The sequence below is a fragment of the Spinacia oleracea genome, chromosome 6 (assembly GCF_020520425.1).
Source record: "Spinacia oleracea cultivar Varoflay chromosome 6, BTI_SOV_V1, whole genome shotgun sequence".
NCBI classification, from domain to species: domain Eukaryota; kingdom Viridiplantae; phylum Streptophyta; class Magnoliopsida; order Caryophyllales; family Amaranthaceae; genus Spinacia; species Spinacia oleracea.
Window position 1 is genome coordinate 128,072,619 of NC_079492.1, and position 14,859 is coordinate 128,087,477.

Genomic DNA, 14,859 nt, shown 5'->3' on the forward strand with positions numbered 1-14,859 from the left:
TTCCGGAAACGGAAATATTAAATATTTGTTCGAAACGGAAATTAATTCCGGAATCGGAAATATTAAATATTGTTCGTATCGGAAATGAATTCCGGAATCGGAAAATTTAATCGGAAGCGCATCGTACGAATAAGCATCGGACGAGGCCTGCCGGACGAGGCCCAGCACGAAGCCAGGCCATCGCCCAGCAAGCCAAGCGCGCCGCACAAACAGCCACGCCAGGCCCAGCGCAAGGCCAGGCCCAGCAGGCTGCGCAGCGCGCACAACGCGCACAGCACGCGCAGCGCGCAGCGCGCGCGGGCGCTGCGTGGGCTGCTGCTCGCGCGCACGCATGGGGGCCCATCGTGGCTGCCGTGCGTGTGTGTGCAAGTGTTTGTGTTCGTGCACGTTTCCTAAAACATGCAGAGTTCGGTTAATGATTAAATTCCTAATTCTATTTGATAAATTAATTAAATTAGAGTTCTTGTAGGATTCTAGGTTTAATTAATTTGTATCTGAATAGGATTTCGATTCCCTTTCCATACCCCTATAAATATGAGGCTAGGGCTCACAATTTATAACAAGTTTCAAAGTATTCAAAAGTGAGTTTTTTGAGAGAAAATTAAAACACACATCTTGCTCATAAAGTGCCGAAATTTTCTAGTACCTTAAGGGCGATTCTAGTTGGTCAATCTTAAGGCGGATCCGGACGTGCTGTGGACTATCTACGGAGGGACGACACTTGGAGTCCTAAAGACTTGTTCTTGTTCGGTTCGGGCGCAGCTAGGGAGGGCACGCAACAAAGAGTATGCATCTAAATTATGCTATATGATTATGTGTAAATAATATGTTGTCCTGGGTTAATGGTTGTTTCCGCATGATCTATGTAATGTCATATGTATCATAACCTAACAAGTATCCCCTACTATGAGGGAGGGATGTGGTTGGAGGGCATCCCACACAGCTTTTGCAACATGACAATCACGCAATATATGAATCGAGTCTTCCAAAAGGGTAGGGCAAAGAGGGCAATGGGGGTTATCAGTAACTGTTCACAAATGGAGGAGTTTTCGATGGGGTAGTCTATCCCAGCATGTAAGCCAGAGGAAGAAGGAGTATTTTGGTGGAAATTTCAGTTTCCACAGCCACCCAAGGTTGGGGTGGTGGGGGTCAAAGGATGCATGTTTGTAGGCTAGAGCAAGGGAGAATTTCCCTTGGGTGACAAAGGGTGAAACTGGTGAGTCAATGGTGTTATTCTTCAAGGGAGGTAAGCTCATAATGCGCTGGGTAACATGGATGGGCAGTTCGCACCCCAAATTGTCAAAGTCCCATTCCCCCTCAGTGATGCAACTGCTAAGTGTTTGGTTTTCCTCATGTTCAAGGAGGGGTTCCTGTACTAAGCTACGGAGTGTGCCATTCCCCCATCCAATTATCATGCCAAAGATAGATCCCCTACCCCTTCCCAATGCGCAACAAACTTGTTGAAGCAAGAAACTTCCATTCAGTTCCTACATTTTTCCAAATAGGGGAACCCTTTTTAAAACTTGTAACATAATTCATGTGGATGTATTTGGATTGAATGCACTTAACTGCTAAGTTGAGAGTGAAGGAAATAATGCCCTTGGTCCAAGTATGCATTCAATGATAAGTCTAATAAATGCGGTTCAGTATTAATTAACAAGTTAATAATTCAGTGAGATCAAGTGAGCTGAATGCCTAGCTAGAGGCCGCTTCAGTTCAAGTGGAATTAATGATATTAATCCACAGCTTACTCTTGACTGAACCCGTAGGGTCACACAAATAGTACGTAAACGGATCAAGTATTTAATGGCATTAAATACTCTATCTATGGATATTCGGAATTGACGGATCTTGGTTTCAGTGGGAGCTGAGATCGTCACAAGCAAGTGAATACTCCGGAAACGATGATATTGCCGGAAACGGAAATATGGATCGTATCGGAAATATAAATATTATCCAAGTCGTAGATGTTGCCGGAAACGGAAACATGGTACGTATCGGAAAATATTATCGGAAATGGAAATATTGCCGGAATCGGAAATATTGCCGGAAACGGAAATATTGTCAGAATCGGAAATATTATCGGAATCGGAAAATAATTCCGGAAACGGAAATATTAAATATTTGTTCGAAACGGAAATTAATTCCGGGATCGGAAATATTAAATATTGTTCGTATCGGAAATGAATTCCGGAATCGGGAATTTAATCGGAAGCGTATCGTACGAATTAGCATCGGACGAGGCCTGCCGGACGAAGACCCAGCACGAAGTCGGGCCATCGCCCAGCAAGCAAGACGCACGCCAACACGCACAGCCCATGGCAGCGCCAGGCCCACCGCGAGGCAGGCCCAGCGCGCCAAGGCATGGCTGCGTAGCGTGGGCCAAGCGCACGCGCATGGGCGGCCCTCGTGGCTGCCGTGCGTGTGTGTGTTTGTGTCCATGCACAATTCCTAAATCTATTAGGATTTGGTGTATGATTAAATTCCTATTCCTAAAAGGATTATTTAATTAATTAGAGTCCTTGTAGGATTCTAAGTTTAATTAAATCGTATCCTACTAGGATTCCAATTCCCTTTCCAAACCTCTATAAATAAAGGCCTAGGGTCATAATTTATGTACATGGGATTGAAGTATTCTAAGGGTAAGTTTTGAAAGAAAAATAAGCCAAACACTTGCAAACACTTAACCGAATTTCCTAGTAACCTTAAGGGCGATTCTAGTTGGTCTAACTTGAGGCGGATCCGGACGTATTGTGGACTATCTACGGAGGGACGACATTTGGAGTCCTAAAGGCTTGTTCTTGTTCGGTTCGGGCGCAGCTAGGGAGGGCACGCTACAAAGTGTATGCTCCTAAATTATGCTAAATGATTATGTGTAAATAATATGTTTCCTGGCATTAAGGTTTTTCCGCGTGATTTATGTTTTGTCATATGTATTATAACCTATCAGAGAGGACCTTGAGAAAGATTCCATCCTAACTTGGCCATTGAAATCATATTCAACAATCTATGGCTTCAAATCCCCAATCCCCCTTGTTCCTTTGGTCGGAAGGTAATGTGTTTCCCTACAAGGTGTAGTTTGTTCTTCCCCTCTTCATTCACTCCCCGCAAAAAATTATTACAGATTTTGTCAAGATCATTTACAGTGGTAGCAGGAAGAAGAGTTTCTTACATATAGTAGTTCGGAATAGTGTTTAGGGTTGATCGAATAAGCACTAACCGTCCCACTTTGGAACGGAATTGGGCCTTCCATTTAGCGAGCCTATTACGAACTTTATCTACAATGAATTGCAAATCTTTTCTTTTTGGTTTCTTGTGGGATATGGGGATGCCAAGGTGCAGACCTAGGTTTTCATTGTCTTTTACACACAAGGTTTCCTGGAAAAGGATTTTCACATCAGTAGAGGTGTTGTGAGAGAATGTGAGGCGGCTTTTATCTGTGTTTATCTTTTGCCCAGATATGTAGCAAAACTCATCTAGGGTATCTCTAACTGAAAATGTTGTTTTCTCATCCACTCTACCAAGTAACATGAGGTCATCTGCGAATAATATATGTGAAATAGGGACTTTATTCGGCCTAACCCAGTAAGGGGTCCACTCTCTCGCGTCACAGGCATGTGAAATAGTAGAGGATAGGGCTTGCAAACAAATATTGAACAAATAGGATGACAACGGGTCGCCTTGGAGAAGCCCTCGAGAGTGGGTGAACGACATTGATTTCCTACCATTTATGAGAATGGAGGATGAAGTGTGTGTAATGCATTCCATAATAATGGAGATAGTGGGTTTATCTAGGCCAATATTGATGAGACAAGTCCTCACAAACCCCCACTCTAACCAGTCATAAGTTTTTTCTAGGTCTTTTTTTAGAGCAAACCAACCCCATTTACCTCATTTCTTATGCATTGAATGTAAAATCTCAGTAGCAACAACAAGGTTTACATCCGGCCCCCTTCCTTTTATAAAACTGTTTTGGTTTTGAGAGATTAAGTTGGGGAGATGTGGTTTTAGCATGTTAACTAGAACTTTTGTGACCATTTTATACACCGTATGGCAAAGGCTTATGGGGCGAAAGTGTTTCACAAGGGTGGGGTTATCTTGTTTTTGTATGAGGCAAATTAAAGCTTGACAAACATTAACCGGTACCGAGCCTGTAGTAAACCAGTTCTGGATGTGCTGACACAACTCCCGCCAACAATGTGCCAGCTACGCTGGAAGAAGATTGGGTGAAACCCGTCAGGCCCCGGTGCTTTAAGTGGTTGCATAGAAAAAAGGGCTTTTCTAATTTCAGTTTCTGAGGGAATAAAGCCCAACACAAGAGTAGGGTTCTCTACCTCAAAATTATGTTAAATGGGTTGTTGTTTTGTTGTGTATAGGGAGGTGAAGAAATCTGTGATGAGGGATGCAATTTGAGCTTGTTCAGAGAAGGTTTGACCCACCATATTTTGAAGACTCCTAATCCGATAAGAGTTCTTCTTGGTCTAGGATTTGTAACATTTCAGCTTGCAGGTCACGCTCAAGGTTCTGGTGGAAGGTAGAAAAAGGGATTTTTTTCAAGATAGAGTTGGGTTCCATTTAACCTAGCTAGAACTCGTTTATTCCGGGCATAAAATTCATTTAAATTTCAATGTTGAAACTCCTCTCCCAGAGATACCAATTTAGATCCTAGGTCATCATACTTAGGGATGTCAGTGGGGCGGGTTTCGTGGGAGACCCGCCCCGCATCCGCCCCAAGTAGGCGGGGATGGAGGTAGGTTTGGCGGGTGATGGGGCGGGGATGGGTATAGAAATTGTACCAGCCATGGGTGATGGGGCGGGTGTGGATTTTGTGTTGAACCCGCCCCATCCCCGCCCGCCCCGCCCCATCCCCGCCCGCCCCGCCCCATCCCCACTCGCCCCGCTTCATACCCGCCATGGGCGATGGGGTGAGTTTGTATTTATGTGCATGTTTAGGTGATAATATGAATTTGGGTGAGAATTTTAAGTTTTTTGTTTAGATTTTTTTTGTTATGACGGGTATTTTTTCGATTATATGTGTCTCTTTAGTTGTAAGGTTTTTTTTTCTAAAGTTAACTTTCATTACTTCGTACATATGGAAAATGTTTGCTTAATAAGAAAAATTAGGCGGATATTGGCGTGGGTATGGGGCGGGGATAAGACGGGGATGGATACCCAGTTGGGTGGTGGGGCGGGGATGGATTTTAGTTTATACCCGTTGGGGCGGGGATGGGGATGAATTTTGTACCCGCCATGGGTGATGGGGCGGGGATAAGACGGGGATGGATACCCAGTTGGGTGGTGGGGCGGGGATGGATTTTAGTTTATACCCGTTGGGGCGGGGATGGGGATGAATTTTGTACCCGCCATGGGTGATGGGGCGGGGATGGGGATGAAAATTTTAGGTGGGGATGGGGATGGAGGGACATACATCCGCATCCGCCTCGCCCCATTGACATCCCTAATCATACTGCCTCTCCCACGCTCCCCTAACAACATCAACAAAGGAGGGCTCCATCAGCCACATTGGTTCGGAACGAAAGGGCTTGACACCTATGAGGGCAATTGGGTTGTCCAAGTTTAATAGGAGGGGGCAATGGTCGGAGGTGATGCAAGGTAGCATTTGGAAACATCCCTACCCAGTCTTGCGTTGCCCATGCCCGGTCAAGTCTATCAAGAATTGGGTTAACCCCCCTTTTATTCGTCCATGTAAACTTGGGTCCCTCGAACCCTAGGTCAATTAACTTACAAGAATTCATGGTGTCTGCATAAACCTGAGTTCTAACTCTATTAATGGGATTGATTGATTGATTACATCATTAAAATCTCCAATAGTTAACCGGGGAATATCAATAGTTTCAGCAATTTGCACAAGATTATCCCATGATGAAATTTGTACTTGCATAAATACTAGAAACTAGAAAGAGATAAACAACGTCTGACAACTTTGCTAATAAAAATGTCGTTTAGAATTCGTTTGATCATACATCTTTACAGAAGTAATTCAACGAGTTACTACAAAATTGCTAACGTTCCTAGCTGATCAAACAAGTAAATTATGTCCAATATACAAATGTTACTCCACTCCTAGTTAGCAAATTAACCTTTCTTTATCTTGTCCAAAATTCAAATCATTTTTCAAGTTCATGATGAGACAACACAGATACCTTAAATTGAAATGCTGTTAGTCTGTTACAATCCTTGTACATGCAGATTTGAATGAGTGTTCATTTCAGAGAAAGAAAAAAAGATGACGGATACACTCATACTAATCGACTTGGCTAACTAGATTATTGCAAAAACTTGATCATGTAAAATTACTAGTACAACAATACCTATCAGTAAATTATTAGCAGTGACTAACCAAATGGGAGGACAAAAGCACAGAACCCTCTTCCTTCAGAGCTCAAATTATAGCTAGCTAATCTAAACAAAGATTTTAGTACTAAACCCTATACATTTACGGATTTACCCCCTTTTTTACCTTTGAAAAAAGGCCTGTAATGCGCCTGAAGCAATGGAATCCAAGATCCATGTATGAGCAATTACTTGAGAACCAGTTTCCAAAGCCAGTTTCTCTACCACTAACTGTCGTTGTACGACCCCGTTAACTTCTCCTGTTGAATCGTCATTGTAAACTAGTATTGTTGTTGATGGATGACATGGTTTATCGTTAGATCTTTGCAGTTGTGCTTCACTTTCAAGGATGGTACCTCCTGCTGCTACTATCAGATTTTGCAAGTCATTTTTGTATGTTTCCACAAACCCAGCCATGAAAAAGAATTTCAAGCTACTGAAAAGCTTCGGTGCCTGTCAACAGAACATCACTTAATTGGATGTGGTTTATGGAATACAAACTACTCGTACTTTTTAGCTTAAATCTTACTTCGTGGTGGAGTATATATTTTGCTAAATGACAATTCAAAAGTAATCATTATATAATACAATATATGCAAAAGTAACTTCAGTAGTATGCAGAAATTATTGGATTTTCAGGTCAGATTAAATAAACCAACCATTTTGCAAGAAAAGGAAAATAATTCTTAAGGTCACAAAACAGTTCCTGAGAGAAGAGAGGGACTTACATTATCCAAAACCCTGAGTCTGCCAGTTTTGGGGCCATCACAGCAGCCATGATTGTCAAAGATAATCTCATAAGGTTCTTCGTCTACAGGACATTTTGATTGCATGCATGCTTCAATCCCTGCACAAACCAAACCACAGCACTGTTACTAGATTATTTAGAAAGTCTTCGTTTTATGCTAGAGTTAAGGAGATCATAGTTTGCTAACACCACATCATTAGATTGATCACACAAGAGTTTGATCATTAGATTGATCACACAAGAGTTTGATCATTAGATTGATCATCCAAGTCCATGTCCATAAAGCCTCATGCAATCAAAACAAAGACTTACTGCAAAAAGTAAGAGGAATAGAGGGAACTTACAATCAATACTAAGTATCCATCTACCATTAAGAATGCCCATGAGAACTTTCAGTGTTCTACTGCAAGCCCCATTTGCATCTGTTGCCGCAATCACATGAGTAACATCTGGGTTCCATGCCTTTGTCACTGTTGCTCCACATGAGCTTGCAAACTTCACCAGCTTATACTGCATGAACAGGTTGAATGGAACATGTTACAAAGTTTGATCAATTAAAAGAAATATTAGGCTGTGCAAATAAGATAAAGCGCAATAGATTAGGTTTCCTTCCCGTCACATAATTCATGAGCAGAGGACAATTTGCTATTAACTCTAAGAAACAAAGGAAAAGATTGAGAGCATGTATATGTTGTTAAACACAAACCTTCTCATCCGCAGAAAGGGCAGATCCGCATAGAACCCAATTCTTGGCTCCAGTAGATGATTTAGCCCAAAAATCAGTGTCACACACGCTTTTCTTCTCAACAACTCTGAAAGCCAAATGTAAAAAAATGATGAACTATATCTAAAAGTTGCATGTATTAGGTAGAGACCAATTGAGGTTTCAAATATCTTCAAAATTTGATAAAAAAAATACCCAGGTAAAAGTGCATCAATGGACTAATAACAAAACTGAATTTTCAGATTCTTTCAACAGATAGACTAATTCATATATGATATGGAGTATATTGAGTATTCAAACAGGTACACAAATTATTTTTGTTATTATCGACATGATGATGTACATTATTTGTGATTGTGACTGAATGTAGATCTCAGAGGCATAAGTGAATATTTTGCCCGTGCATTTTGCAGACAAGATGGACATTCAACAGGAAGGAAAAAAAATTAGGTTCACCCAAGCCTATTCACATATCTTTAGAAGCCAAATTTCCAAAGTATTTCAAGATAATGCTCACGGACAAAATTCATACATTTTTGCTGACGAACACTTTTTTACAGCAGGCTTTTTGAACTTCTCACTCGGAAATTTGTTGGAAACATGAGCAGGACAGAGCATTAGGTAATCATCCTACAAAACAAACGTGAGTAATTAGCCTCTGTTTCCTTTCTTTCTCTTTATTGGTAATAGAAGCAATTATGTTATATACAAAATATGCAAGGACAACTCACCATATCCCATCTGCATCCTGTAACTTCATACGCACAAGGAACATGATAACTTCTCCGGCAGGATTTTGCAAAACAGCCAAGGGCAGCTCCCTTGACCCCACAGCTGGTGCACTTAAGTTTTCCTGCTCTGGCAAGTTCTTTATCCAAATTTTTCATTGTAGTGTCATTCTCATAATAAATTTGAGGTGCCCTGCAGTCACAGATAATTATGGCTATGTTATGTTTACTGACATGTATTTAAAATCATTTTGATTCAGCAGGTGGTCAGCAAAGCATAACTTGTGTGAACCGAGAGCATATCCAGGCAATATAGCTACATTAATAAAACTACTCTGTATGATTTTTATGCACAAGTGACTAAGCATCATCGTAAAGCCACAAAAGTGTTCTGATTCATGACAAGACAAGCTCAAGGTATGCTCACCAGAGGAGCGTAATAACAAACATCACCAAACAAATTCATTTCTTTATGTGTTATTAGGCTTCTTGGAAAGTCAAGCACGTTGTAAATTAAGGAGGATTATTCAGCCTTCTTGCTAATAAATTTTGACTTCCAAATCTGTAATGTTTAGTTATTTTTACTAATATCAAAATCAAGATTGATCTGATGGTCAGACAAACTAATTATCTAAGACACACAACAAGGTGACACTGGAGATTGTACACTCAGATTATCTTCATACTGATCCACTAAAACGAAAACATGGTTCATTCAAGATTGTTGGAATCGATCAATCAGATCTCTTAACTCTCAAGATAAGCATAATCACAAACAAAGTAGTGTAAAGAGATCACCCACCATTCTATGCAACTTTGATGCACATGCAAGACGGAAGAACGGCCAGCCTCACTGCCAAAAACTTGCCTTCCCTTGTCAAAATGCTGCATTGGTCCACTACCCTATATGGGTAAAGAAGGTAAAAAGGTATAAGAGAAGAGTGATAATCCCTACTGTTTACACAATGTTACACAAATAAACTACAATGAGGCAACCATATATTCAAATAACCTGAAAATGATGAAGTATCAAAATGGGTTACCTCTGTTATCTTCCAACTCTGACAGAATGCACAAAAGAAGTTTATTAAACTTGCAGAATCAGATTCAACTGCTTGTTGGTTTCCAGGATCATTCCCAGTATTAGCCATTTCAGAACCTGCAGAAGCAGCATTTTGCAGATCGGCAGCTAGTGATGATGTACTACCCTGGCGAAGCTGTGGTAGACATTGGCTTAGAAACTGCTTTTGCTTCTTGCCAGATTGATCATGACTGTTATCCTTGGTTTTAAAATCATCAGCATTTCTCTTGGAAGACTTCTTGGATGGAAGTTTACCCGCAGTCTACAAGCATAATTTATAGAAACAGCAATTTAAAGTCAGAAAATAAGCAAAGGTAAAGTATTTGGTCAGGGAATATATACCTAGACACTAGGCAGTAGGCACACTCCCCAAAGATAAATGATACCTTAGGTTCTTATGGGTTAATAACTAACACCTTGATTCCTTGAAGAAGAATTCATTGAAAGTACAAAATGAAATAGGACAAGATACTAGCATAAGCTGGCTTCTACAAAACCAGAAAGTTGGCTGATTAGAGCAATTAGTGTGCCACATAGCCCACGATTCTTATAGCTCAGAGGAGCAGCTACTTTGTGATGGTTTGCAGGATTTGAAAATAATGGTAAAAAGTACTTGTTTCTACCATTAAACTACACCATTGGATTTGGGTTAGTTGTTTTTATCAGAATTTGCTGATTTTAAATGTAGTGTATTGTGTATATGTTAAAATGTAGAAAATTATATATCTGAAAGCATGATTGGACTACCAACAGAAATGATATTGTTACAGTTATACAATGTCAATGCAGGATGGCTTAAATCATTTTGATTGCATTGGTTATAATCCACCAATGCCTAATAAGAGGCCACTTCAAGCAATTATGATACACAAAGCCCAACAGGTCAAGGAACTTTAAATTAACAGGTTAGATTAGGTTCTTACATCATAGCTGCTTCCTGGATCACGACTATCAACATCGACACCCTTGCTAATTCCTGAGGATGGAGGGCTGTCCTGAGATGAAGACTCGATCTGGTTCACATCCACGTCAACATCCTCGTGTTGCTCCACATTCCCACATGTCCCACTATTCGAGTTTCCGGGTGGAGAGCAATCAATCTGTTTCTTGGCTATTTGATTGGGAATTTCAGATTTGACTCTTCCAAGATCTAAACCCATTCAATCACAAAGGGAAAAAGGCAACCTTTAATATGTGGAGAAGTTAAAAAAAATAAACCTCGGAAATTGAAAATATGATCAAGTTAGCCAAAAACGAACCTGGATTAAGCATATGAGTAGATGCCTTCATACTCCTATAGATGTTCACCACATTTTGTACAAAAGGCGCTTGCCTCAAATCTGCAGTTGATGTAACGATTTCAACCAAGTTTAAAGATAGAACATTGAAAATAAGGGCAACCTGGTAAAATTAGAAATGAACACCTTTTTCCCTTAAAAAGACCAACTTATGAACAAAAAAATCATTCATCAATTACAACTTCCCTAATTTTGCGAAAAAATAATGTTTCAAGAAGAAATGAACATTCGTATTAATTCTACCCCAACTTTCGCATCTAAATGCAACAAGAATCAGCATATGTAAATCAATTAAATAAAATTAGGAGAATAAAGTTAGGATAATTACCTTGTTCAAAATAGGATATTTTGCAGAGGGGGCAATCTAACCCACCAAACAAATTCGATTTGGGTACACAAGAACTGAAATCAATTGAAAACCCCATATCAACACAACTCCATTTTACACCAAAAATCAAATAAAATTATATTTCTAAATATGAAAATTAAAAGGAATTAAAAAAAAAATACCTGCAGAAAATGTGGTTACAAGGTAGCAAGATCGGCTTATTATACACCTTCAAACTGCCAAGAAAAACCCATTAAACACTGGAAATTTTCTGAATTAAATTATTTAAAATACACACAAAAAAAAAAAGCAAAATGAAAAGGGGGAAAATACCAAAGAGAGCATTTCAATTCAAGTTCTAATTTCTGAAGATGAAGAACCCATGGATTGAGGAAATGAGCATGGGTCTGAGATTCCGCCATTGTTGAAGTTAGTGGGAGCTAGAGAGAGAAAGTGAGTGACTTTAGTGAGAGAAATGAGGGTTAGGGGTTATTGAAGAAGTAGGGTATTTGAGCGTTGTTTTGTATTCCTCGGAAATTGCCGCTAAATATCCCGCCAAATGTTTTCAAGGTTCCCAAATATTGCCGGGAAATTTATTCTCGAAATAATTCGAAAACTTTCAAACTTTGGTGCCAATTTTTGCTTCCGATGGTGGTGACATTTTTTCAAACTTTGGGTAAGTTCTTTCATCGAAGAAGTGACAAAGCAAATTAGGTCTTTTGCATGTTTAGAGTTGTTCTATTCGCCTAACATTATGATTATGATGTGCATTCCGCCCTTTTATAAATGAGTTAAGCATAATTTTGGGGTCTTATATTTTTCTTTTTTCACCGTTTGGAACTCAAAATTTTAATTTTCACCCTTTAAGACTTATAAAGTATTATCCGGCCAAAACCAGAATTTTTAAAGTCATTAAACAATTCTCCATTTAGAGTTTTTTTTACTGCATTTAGTACTTGATGAAATCAACACATAAAAACATATTTTAGGGAAATTATAGTAATCAAATACACAAATGAAAAAGTTATGAATTCAATAAAAAAATTCTTAATCAATTTGGTCAACAAATAAAGTAGATGACAATAAAACCTCGTCAAAGAAGAGGATTAACGTCATCCGAAATCCTAACCATGGAGAACTGTATATAATATTCTCTCATACATAAGCGTTATACATAGATCTATATCTTTTAAATCAACAATAACACTCAGAAATTTGAATCATCAAGAAAAAAAAAAAAGTGATTATATTGTTGCGATGAAATTCCCATGCTAAGTTATATATTGTTGTGTCTCCAAAGTTGTGTCTCCCCTTACGGTCGATGATCGATAACCGAACTTACCCGACCGAACAATGACCCGAACTCGATTCGATACTCGACCCGATGTCAACCCGAAATCGATTGTAACTCGATGAAACCTGCTATTGACCCGACCTGTGACAACCCGCTATCCGATTTACCCGACTTGTCATTGACACGATCAAATATTAACTTTAACGATAAATCTATTTTAATTATTTATTACTAGATAGTAGATACTGAAAAATTCAACTCCAAAATAAGTTAAAGAATATTTTTTACAATATAAAATAATTAAAATTTATAGATTAATTATCAGATCCGAGTTTGATCTGTCCCCGAGTGTGACCCGACTTGAATTCTATCTGATCCGATTATTATCCGATCCAAACCAAGACCCGAACCCGAAAATAATTGTGTTGCAAACTGACTTAAACCCGACTCAATAAGACCCGAACCCGAAATTACCTGCTACAAACCGACTTAAACCCGACCCATTAAGACCCGAACCCCGAAATCAAACCTGACTGAAATGTGACCCGACCCGAACCCGACCTGAACCCAGGATAGGAAAAAACCCAACATGACCCGACCTGAAATCGACCCGACCGAACCCGAATTCAACCTGGATAAAATATTGGCCCGACACGACCCGACCTGATCATGACCCGAGACCCGGGATGACCCGACCCAAACCCGACCCGATGACCTGTTTTGACAGCTCTGCGCTGGATTTCTAGCGCAAATTTTTGTGCAACATGGGTTATTTCCGTGACAACTTTAACCTATACTAATATATTAAAAGGCGTTGAGAAAAATGTCCATGTGGCACATAGTACTCTTCCTTTTGCGCCACATCATCCACTCACCAAATGATATGTCATATCATGGACAACCAAAAATCAATAAGTACAATGAGGTTTGAACTCCAGACCTCAAGTGTGGAGGATAACTCTCATTATCATCTTAACCAACAACCATTCGTGGTATATCTCTTCACATTAATTTATAAATGAATGTTAACATGAAGTTTACAACAACTAAACTTTTATGTGACTTTTTATTTTCTATTGACTATTTTGGAAAAAAATAATAATTAAAGAATTAGGACAACCATGAATAAACATGATGTCATAAGTCTCATAAGCATCAACTACAGAAATGCCTTGCATGACTGCATATGTCTAATTTTGTGTTTGTTAATTTTGAATCACTTATTTTCACTAGAAAACAAATTATAAATTGTAAGATGATGCAATTGAAAAATTATTTCTCATGATAAATGACTTAGCGTGTTTGTGTAGTTTACGAACTTGATGAATACTTTCACTTAATGCTATACATGTATCTTATCAAATATTTTGCTAAAAAAAAATCTAAAATTTTAACTATTCAATGTAGCAATCGGGGCATCGCCCGAGCCACACACTAATTCTATCTTTAATTTCCGACTTTCTATCTTATTTCACTGTTTCACTTCGTAACAAAGACATATTGGAATGTGATTGCGACTATATACAAGTTTTAGTTCATTTAGGATAATTTTCTACTTTTAATAATTACTATATTTAGCAGTTTATGCTCCGGATGATCTATTCAGTCAGTCGAGGGCCGTTCGTCGTCCAATTAGAGCGCGTTGCTGACAAGTGGGTTATAATTTCATTATCGAACTTTTCAGAATGGGACGAGGTCAAATGTAGCCGTCTACAGTGACACGTGGATGTTAGTGGTTTCGATTTTAAATACTCCGTATTAGGTATAGATTTAATTAGAGTATTTAAGTAACGATATCGAAATATAAACAAAAAAGAAGAGAGAAAATATGGCAAGGCATACAAAAAGCAAAAGATAAATAAGTACTAAATACAGTACAAAAATCTTTTAATGCAGAGTCATTTAATGACTTAGAATATAAGTAATAGATAAAAACACCCTTTAAAATTTTAAAGCTTTCCAAAACAAAAGAAAAAAAATCAATGTTTGAATTGGTTTTTATTTTTATAAACTAACATACCACAAATAAAATAAAAAAGAAGATTAAAAAAGAAAAAAAAACATTATTCCTATAGAACATAATAAGGGTAGTGTTTCTTAATTTTTTTTAAAAATAAAAAAAACCCTAAAGTGCAGGGCTCCAACGCTTGAACATACATGTCGGATAGTTTTTCCGGAGAATTAACCATAATGTCGGATAGGTTTCCCGGAGGTTAGGCTAGGTTGTCGGGTTTATGTTCCGAAGGTCTAGGTACATATTTGGTTAGGCCTTCCGGAGGCTTGTTGGTAGCGCCAATATTAATA

At 38.8% G+C, this 14,859-nt stretch overlaps 2 protein-coding genes across 2 annotated transcripts; both read right to left on the reverse strand.

The window, feature by feature from the left end:
- Nucleotides 1-1,031: 1,031 nt before the first annotated feature.
- On the reverse strand, nt 1,032-3,714 carry LOC130463595 (uncharacterized). The gene is made up of 2 exons (XM_056832770.1): nt 3,274-3,714; nt 1,032-1,487 (listed from the first exon to the last, which is right to left on the reverse strand). Exons 1-2 carry the CDS (start codon nt 3,712-3,714, stop codon nt 1,032-1,034), a joined length of 897 nt encoding a protein of 298 aa, XP_056688748.1.
- A 2,433-nt stretch (nt 3,715-6,147) lies between these two features.
- Nucleotides 6,148-12,015, reverse strand: LOC110787069 (BRCA1-associated RING domain protein 1). Its single transcript, XM_021991634.2, has 13 exons — nt 11,595-12,015; nt 11,444-11,497; nt 11,262-11,335; nt 10,895-10,975; nt 10,559-10,785; nt 9,598-9,897; nt 9,357-9,457; nt 8,558-8,747; nt 8,359-8,456; nt 7,809-7,914; nt 7,447-7,612; nt 7,083-7,201; nt 6,148-6,807 (listed from the first exon to the last, which is right to left on the reverse strand). Exons 1-13 carry the CDS (start codon nt 11,681-11,683, stop codon nt 6,478-6,480), a joined length of 1,935 nt encoding a protein of 644 aa, XP_021847326.2. The 5' UTR covers nt 11,684-12,015; the 3' UTR covers nt 6,148-6,477.
- Between the last annotated feature and the right edge of the window lie 2,844 nt (nt 12,016-14,859).

Excerpts from the sequence above, each read along its gene's own strand:
- LOC130463595 (XM_056832770.1), bottom strand. The coding sequence starts at position 3,714 with ATGTCGTTCACCCACTCTCGAGGGCTTCTCCAAGGCGACCCGTTGTCA. Across the intron at positions 1,488-3,273 it reads TGCAATTCATTGTAGATAAA|GAACTGAATGGAAGTTTCTT; the intron begins GTTCGTAATAGG and ends GGAAAAATGTAG.
- LOC110787069 (XM_021991634.2), bottom strand. The coding sequence starts at position 11,683 with ATGGCGGAATCTCAGACCCATGCTCATTTCCTCAATCCATGGGTTCTT. Across the intron at positions 8,457-8,557 it reads CAGGATGCAGATGGGATATG|GATGATTACCTAATGCTCTG; the intron begins GTGAGTTGTCCT and ends TTTGTTTTGTAG. Across the intron at positions 7,202-7,446 it reads ATGGATACTTAGTATTGATT|GGATTGAAGCATGCATGCAA; the intron begins GTAAGTTCCCTC and ends TGGTTTGTGCAG.